Genomic DNA, 8943 nt, shown 5'->3' with positions numbered 1-8943 from the left:
TAATCCGACCTTTTGCCCGTCCGCTGAAAATAATCCCACCTTTGGATTATTTTTTAATAATCCCACCTTTACCCCTAATCCGCTTCCAATGGTCCCAGGTGACCAGTTACCTGTTAAAAAGGTAATTTTTTTTTTGGGTGTGAAATACACGTGTCACTATACAATTTGACCAAAAATTTTAATAAAAAAATGAAAAAAAAATCCACCAGCCACCCCTCCACCAGCCCCAGCACCCCTAAGCCACACCACTTCAACCACCACCATCCCCACCTGAACGCAACCCACCAAACCGAAACGCCACTCCCAACCGACGCCGACCGGAACCAACCAACCCCAAAACTCTTTCGAAACCCACCAACCCCATGCCCATTCGAAACCCCACCCAAACCCAAAGCCACCACTGCCACGAAACCAGACCCAGCCAACACCGCCACGGCGCCACCAAACCAAACCCGAAACCAGATGTTGAACCCACCAAACCCGAAACACCGAACAAGACCCCAACCAAGCCGATGTTAAGGGACGGGGAGGGGGTTGGGATCGGGATGGGGAAGGGGTTTTCGAGGGTAGGGGGATGCCGGAATTCGGGAAAGGGGGAGGTCGACTCGGCCAGAGGGGGCAGGGGATGTCGGAAAATCCGAAATTGGGGACGGGGAGGGGGTTGGGATCGGGATGGGGATGCCAAAATTCGGGAAAGGGGGAGGTTGCCGCGCCGGGAATGGTGGCTGGGGAGGTCGGCGGGCTGGGATAGGTGGCAGGGGAGGTGGTTTGGCTGGTGGGTGGTTTTATTATTAATTAATTGTTTTTTTTTATCTTTTTTTTTAATTTTATTATTTGGACTAATCGGATGTCGACACGTGTCAAGTGACTTGCTACAACAAGTTAAGTTACCGGTTGGGCCATTTAAAAAGATCGGGGGGTAAAGGTGGGATTATTAAAAAATAATCCAAAGGTGGGATTATTTTCAGCGGACGGCCCAAAGGTGGGATTATTCCGGGCAATTTTTCCTATTAATTATGTGTAAATAACTTTAAAATTTTTATTTATATATACATAGTACATTTGTAATAATAAGATTGATTACAGAAAGTTGTGTTTATTTATTTTTTTAATGTAATCCAAGTTTATTTTTTTTCGAATGTAATCCAAATCCCTCCATATATATTTATCATCAAATTGTTTAAAGACTAATTATTTACTATTATGATAAGGTAATAGATTTTTATTTATCAATTATTGGATTACATAACTTGGAATTGGGTTTACAAACAAATATTTATTCATTTGTCGGATAATTTTCTTAAAATACGATGAACATTGTTACTCCTCTTTTGCCATATAGGAATACTTGTTGTATACGATTTCAAATAAATATTAAACAATCTATGTGAATTTTCTTTTTCCTTGAAATTTTTGTCGAAACATTGAACCTCCGAAATTTGTCCCCTCGAATTAGAAATCCTGGCTCCGCCACTGCCCACATACATATAATATTTTTACAAAATGTGATTCTAATATCAAATGTTTATAAAAGAAATTGTTATTATTATTATTTATTTATTTGAAAATTTTGTTATAATTATTAGAAATTATTAATTAATAATATTATTAAATATTAATTCTTAATAGTTTAAATTATTAAATATTAATAATGATAACTATTATTAATAATTATTATTATGATTAATAAAAATTAATTATTTGTCAAAAAAAAATATTAATTATTATTAATATTAATAATTATTATAATTATTCAAAATAATAAATTATTATCATCAATACAATATTAATTATTATTATTGAATATTAATTATTATTATTATTATTGTAATTATTATTTGAAAATAGAGCAGTGTAGAGCAGAGCAGATTTCTTTTGAGCAGAGCAGAGTAGAGAAGAGCAGATTTGATTTGAGCAGAGCATGCAGAGCAGCTCTAAAGTATGGGGTCTTAGTCTGACATTGTAAAAATCACTAGAAATTCCCGTCTAAAAAAATATCACTAGAAATTTCTATGTTTATATATTTTTTTCTACTGTTTCTAGAAGGATTTAAAAATGTGTTGAGCTTTTAGGCTACCTTCTATGCACTTTTATTATTATTATTATTATTATTATTATTATTATTATTATTATTATTATTATTATTATTATTATTATTATTATTATTATATGACATATTCGTAATAAAGTTTTAAATGTATCCATAACGTTGTGTTACATCAAGATCAAATGTAAAATGATTTTGTAGTTTTGTATGCTTATTTTTATAACTGGCTTAATATTTACAAAGTACTTCCTCCGTTCTTTTTTACTTGACCCACTTTGACTTTTACACTATTCACCACCCCTCCTTTGACCGTGTTTTGTGAATAATATGTAACGAAAAGCATATTTATGTTGGATCATTTTGAATTCGTCTCAATAAGTACTATCATAATATATAACTTTTATATTTTTTTAATTATGGAGAATTAATGTTATTTTGTGTTAAAGTTTTGCATTGACAAGCGTGATAAAAGAAACATGTCGAGTAAAAAAGAACAGAGGACGGCAATGTAGTTGCTCATAATTTAGCCCGTTTAACGCCTTTTGATAATGTGCAAATTTGGGAGAACCAATGTCCTTGTGAGGTTGCTCCGTATGTATTGATGGATAAATTATCAATATAAGACACTCTTAACGGGTTTTCAAAAAAAAAAAGAACAGAGGAAGTAGTAAATAGCAAGGTCGATAAACATACATGCATCAACCAAGTCCTCACCAAGAGGAAGTAACACTTATAATTCAATATTAACGAATTAACATATAGAATGGATTACACAAGTACATAATTTGTATAACAAATTTACATTTGAATTTCCCTATCTAGTTACAAAAACTACCCTTCAAGTGTTTTTGTTTCACAAAGTTCTTTCAACAGTAATATGATAAGCTAATTTAACAATTAGCTTAATATTGGAGATGCTCTAATTGGCTTTATTTACGAAGTAGTTTATTACCAAGTTTGATAAACAATTAAACATACATAAATCAACCAAGTCGTCACCAAGAGCACTTATAATTCAATAACGAATTAGCATATCAAATGGATTACACAGGTATGTAATTTGATTGCATAAGAAATTTAATTTACATTTGAATAGCCCTGTCTAATTACAAAACTACCCTTCAAGTGCCCTAATTGAAAACAAGTGTACACATTTTAAACTTTCACTTCCTTTGTTTCACAAATTCTTTCAACAGTAAGACGGTACGTAAGCATGGTGTACATATTGTATGAATAAGTGCAATGAATATCAAGAGTTAAGTAATTGACGAACATTAATAGGTGAAATATAACTAATATTCCCATCAATCAAACGTTTGGCAACAATCATATTAATGGCTTCAGTTGGATGAAATGGATCCCAAAATGCATACTTTGATCTATCATTGCAAACACTAGCACTTGGATTACAGAGAAGTAAACCTCTAGATTTATCCCAAGGATTATTTGAGCAACATGGTGAATTTACATTCTCAAAACCTGTCACATTTTCATTTTGTAACAAACATTAGCAATATTTCACATGTACAAATTAAAGATAAAATTGTCCAACTTTAGTTTTCAATTTACCAGATAATCTAAAAACGTACCATAAGACTGGTAATGATAGATGACCTCATTAAAAATGCCGTAAGCGTCTCCATAAACGAACTTAGATCCCTTAAGATTGTTGTTTAGCTCTGTAAGAAGGCTCTTTAATTTGACATTGTATGATTGAGCTAGTTCATTAGGGTACGCAGCACATTGATTTCCTGAACATAGATTTACGTTTCTCTCGTAAGGTATGCAACCAACTTCTCCAACATTTGTCACTAATAATTTCCTAGCACCCATATTATAAAGTCTCTGTTCAAAATCACATGAATTAACATTAGCTCGTACAAAAGTAGCATTTAAGTGATGATCTATATAAAAATCGTCATAATAATAAACTAGACTAGTCTCGTGCGAGGATGCTTTTACAGTAGTCGTTTGAAAAATGACTACCATATTATTTTAATGATATACAAATATGATTGATTTATTTTTTCACCTTATAAAATAGTCACAATTAGTCTTATTATATCTACAATGCAAATATATTTTTTGAATTTTTTAATCCAACATAAAATAAATATTTTTCGAGAAACTATAAACTAAGAATAAAAATTACATAAATGAAACTAAAAATTTGATCAATCAAAAAATTGTTGATAATACTATTTTATACCTAAAATAAAGTAATATAATTAATTAGTTGGAAAAAATATGTTAATTATGAACTATATAACCATTAAAACATTATGGTAGTCATAATTCAGATGACTACTATAAAATTTTCACTCGTGCGATGCACAATTTTAACAAATAAAAATTTCTAAAATTGTTTATTTTTCATACCATAATTTAAAAAAAAAAAAAAATCTTCAAAACAAACATCAAATATGGTTTTAAAAAAAGTGTAATGTTATATGTAGCCCTAAGGGTTATATATCAGCATTAAATATACTCTTGGAAATTGTATAAAATTAGGAATTTATGAGAAAAACACTCGTAAATCAGTGTTATTAATGTTTACATTTTGATGATTTCTTAACTTTTTACGATTTTCAAGTGTAAATTTAATGCTTATATGTAGCCCTAAGGGCTATGTATAACATTTTCCTAAAAAAACATCAAATACTTTTTAAAAATTTTTAATTTTAAAGTAGAGCTCATATAAAAAAATGAATGATAAAAGGAGTACATGAGAAAGAAAAATTAAAATATTATTGTTATAGAGAATAGACCACTTTTCGGAAATTGAAACTAATAATAATATAGCTTACCAAAATTGAATTAAATAAAATAAAATTCAGTAAATGATGACATCATAAATACTTTTGGAGGGAAATTTTTTAATACCAACCTAACTTGTGTCTACTTTTAGGATAGGATGATGTCAGCGGTTGCTATTTTAGTATTAGTTATAGATAGATTTAAATTGGTACTTCTTTTAAAGAAAACATTGTAGAACCATCATTGAAGAGGGGTTAATTTCTAATTACTCGTTACAAAGGTCCGGTTCTATTCACCTTATTTCCAGATAAGTTCATATAAGGGTTAATAAGTTCATAAAAGGGTTAATAAGTTCAGATAAGATAAGTTTAGGAAAAATAAGTTCAGATAAGTTGTAATAAGGGTTAATCAGGGCTACCCAAGTTCAATTTATAACTTAAATAAATTATAATAACGGCTAATAATAAGTTCAGATTAGTTCAGATAAACTCAACTAAGTTAAGATAAGTTAAAATAAAATCAGATAATTAAGTTCAGATAAGTAAAAATCAGGTGAATAGAAATATAGAATGCACTCTAAGATTACTTTATTACTTTAAATTTGACTTAATGTGTGTCCTAAATAATGATAGATAAGGTTATTGCAGAATGTCTTACCGTAAGTTGTAGTCTAAATTTAGATACCATGGTATCTATGAATGCTTCAGGCGTCATCGACAGATGGCCTTTGATAATATCCGGAACTAAGTAATTAGCGAGGAAATCATTGGCGCCAATTACAATTGAAAAGAAGGCTTTATTCATTAGCTCTTCTGTTGCTGCTTCTCCTATTTGAGTGATGATATCTTGCTTTGTGTTTGCAAAATAATCTAGTTGCGCATCAAAATTTATCCTCCCAACCTAGTATACGTGACATGGTTACACATTAGTATATATATTCTTCTTATTTTAAAATTATATAATTGAAACGTCCATTTTTATGTTACAATGTATGAAAAAAACTTGTCGCATTTTTTAAAGTAATTCTCGGGTAAAAAAAAAGGGTGGTCTTACAAAACTGGAGCCAGTCTCGTTGAGAATGCCTGAACCACCAGAAGCATAATTGACCCCTTTTAAAATCACACTCCCTGTTGTTGTTGGTGCCAAGTATGGTGGGCTTTGTCCAAATTTACCTAGTGTTTGGGCTAAATCCAGCATAAAATAAAATATAAAAAATTATGTCAAAAATAAACGACACTAGTAAAAATAAATGTACAAGATTTCATATTATAAATATAAATGGACAAATAGTTAAATGTTTTACCATATGTTTACCATATTTATTTACTAGGCCAGTACATGTAATATACTGATGTTTTTTTGAAATTTTATTTAGTCATTTGAAATATGACTACCATAATAATGTTTAAATGATTATATAGTTCATAATTGAAAGATTTTTTTTCCAAATAATTAATTATATTACTTTATTAATGTAATTAAATAGTATTATCAACGTATTTTTTATTTATCAAATTTTTAATTTCATTTATGTAAATTTTATTCTTATTTCATAGTTTCTCAAAAAATATTTATTTTATGTTGGATTAAAAATTTTGAAATTTATATTTATATTGTAGATAATTAAGACTAATTGTGGCCATTTTATAACATAAAATAATGAACCGATAATATTTTTCAAATGACCTGCTATACAAGTACATCATTCGTCAAGATTGAGCCTTAGCGGTTTAGCCTATTCATTTTTTTCAATAAACTCGGGAAAACAAGGGATCGGATTCATGGTAGTAAAAAAAATAATAATTAAAAAGAAGTTTTTTTTTTATTTTTTTATGTCAATGATGAATATAAGTCTCCGTCAAAAAAACAAATGATGAATATAAGTCAGAGATTGAGCCTAATTCTATTCATTTTTTCATTAAACTCGCGAAACTAAGGGGTTCATGAAGAAATTTTTTTTTTTTTTACATATCAATGACTATTAATAAGAGTCTGAGATTGAGCCTTACCTTATTCATTTTTTTCTTTAAACTCGCAAAAAAAAAGGGGTTTATGAAAAAAAAAATGTGTGTATGTATCAATGATTAATGATATAAGTCGGAGATTGAGCCTTACCCTACTCATTTCTCCGATAAACTCGTGAAGACAAGAGGTTTTTGGAGAATAAGAAGGTCTTAAAATCGAAGGAACACGATATAAGAACGGAAGAAATTGTACAATGTAAAACTTACCTAGAATGTCAACAATGGTTCGTCCATTGGTAAATCTTCCCGTCGGTCCTCCATAATCGATACCATAAGGCACATTATTCGCCTTAGAAAGGGACACAATATAATTGTTGTTTCCTACATCCACGTTTGAATCTCCAAACACAAAATTTGCTATTTCTTCTTCTGCTCCATGACTTTTGCAATTGGTAAGCATACTTAAGGAAATAATAAGAATCAAGAAAATGAGTGTTATTTGTTTATTTTGAAAAATACCCATTTTCTTAAACTTTAAATAATGAGTAAATTGAATATAATTGGGAAAAAAAAAGTTTTTGTAACTAATATGAAATATTTAAGTTTTATAATTGAACAAGTAATGATAAGAAAATTTTCAGACAATTATATAGAGAAAAATTAGGAAGAGATAAAAGCATCATATATCCATTCCTAAGCTGCCATTTAGTTATTAACAGATTATTCTGATTAGCTAAAATATCCTATAATTAAAAATTGTATATTTATATCATATATTACTGTATATATTGTTGTACATATATATTGCAAACTTGCAATGTCCTCGGATAGACTATAATATCAACTCCCAAGCTGCCATTTAGTTATATGTCTTACTATAACATTGTTTTTTTTTCTTTTGGAATAAAAAAAAAATTGTATAAACATTCCAAGCAATCTTCTTGCAGTCTTAATTTGGTTACTGAATTTTCCAAACTAAAAAACCAGAATCTATCTATATATTATACTAAAAGACAAGCGCCTCAATATGAGGATGACAAATGTCACTCTCACATTGGCTTATCTTAAGTATTAAATATATCTATATAATTATTGTTTACATATTCAAGTATAGTTATTTTTGTTAAACTTCAAACAATAAAAGCAAGTTTCTATACATGCATAAGATTTTCATGATTTCCTAACATAAATATTGATTAAATTTTTTTATAATAAATGTATACTTTTCAATACTACAAATAATTCATAAAGTCTTTCCAATCTTTATTTATAGTCAAGTTAAAGAATAATAACTAATTTGAAGCAACATGATTAAAGTTGCATAATTAAGGAAACAAATATTTTGTATTTTGAAAGACTAATATTTTTTTTTTATGAAAATTAAATAAAATCGATAAGAATTTAGTTTGACGTCAATTATAAAATCAATACAAACATTTAAAAAAAATCAGATGTACAATAAAATATTGTGCACCTATTATAAAAGCTACCCGGTAATGAACGAAAGTTATTTATTTATGCTTTATTGATAAAAGTTACCCAAAATAGTTTACAAATTATCCTAAATTCAATTCAAATAATCGGATGAATACAAAAGTTTTTGATAAAGATACAAAATAGTGTAAAAATTACTTTTATCGTTTATTGTGCTCCTTGACAAATACTGAATGCTGAGCCGAAATGTTGTCTTGGAAAAAAAAATACATAATCTTGAACATAAATTTAATTTTAATCAACCTTTCATTTTCTATACAATGTCTTTTACAATGACCTTTTGTTTTTCTTGCAATTAAAAAAAAAAAAAAATACTGAACCAATAACCAATCAAAACAAGAAGAATAAAAGTTGTTTAGGGTAATTTTACCCTGCCGCGTGGCCCAATCAGAAGGTGACACGTGTCAGCCCCAGATTGGTTTAAAATGGACCAATCCCTGCTCGACGCGTGTCATTCCCTAAATCAAGGGAAAAGGCGACCTTCAGGCCCAAATCCCGAGAATGCCGCTAAACGGCGCAGCCCACCAATGATTAGGGTTCAGTAACCTAACCAGGGGCACAATTCCCAAAGACCCTATAAATAGGGAGATGTCCCTCATTTTGAGGACACGTTTTTTGATCATTTATTGCACACTTACTCTTTGATAGAGACGTCCTGAGCTTGGAATCTGAGCAGATCCC

General features: G+C 29.6%; 1 protein-coding gene across 1 annotated transcript; it reads right to left on the bottom strand.

Moving 5' to 3' along the window:
- Nucleotides 1-3296: 3296 nt before the first annotated feature.
- LOC145630372 (GDSL esterase/lipase At4g16230-like) lies at nucleotides 3297-7291 on the bottom strand. The gene is made up of 5 exons (XM_081682636.1): nucleotides 7036-7291; nucleotides 5858-5988; nucleotides 5462-5704; nucleotides 3637-3892; nucleotides 3297-3526 (listed from the first exon to the last, which is right to left on the bottom strand). Exons 1-5 carry the CDS (start codon nucleotides 7289-7291, stop codon nucleotides 3297-3299), a joined length of 1116 nt encoding a protein of 371 aa, XP_081538762.1.
- Between the last annotated feature and the right edge of the window lie 1652 nt (nucleotides 7292-8943).

This window comes from Chenopodium album, chromosome 5 (genome assembly GCF_948465745.1).
Source record: "Chenopodium album chromosome 5, dcCheAlbu1.1, whole genome shotgun sequence".
NCBI classification, from domain to species: domain Eukaryota; kingdom Viridiplantae; phylum Streptophyta; class Magnoliopsida; order Caryophyllales; family Amaranthaceae; genus Chenopodium; species Chenopodium album.
Note: the sequence above shows the minus strand (reverse complement) of the source record. Positions and strands in the feature narration are given on the sequence as shown.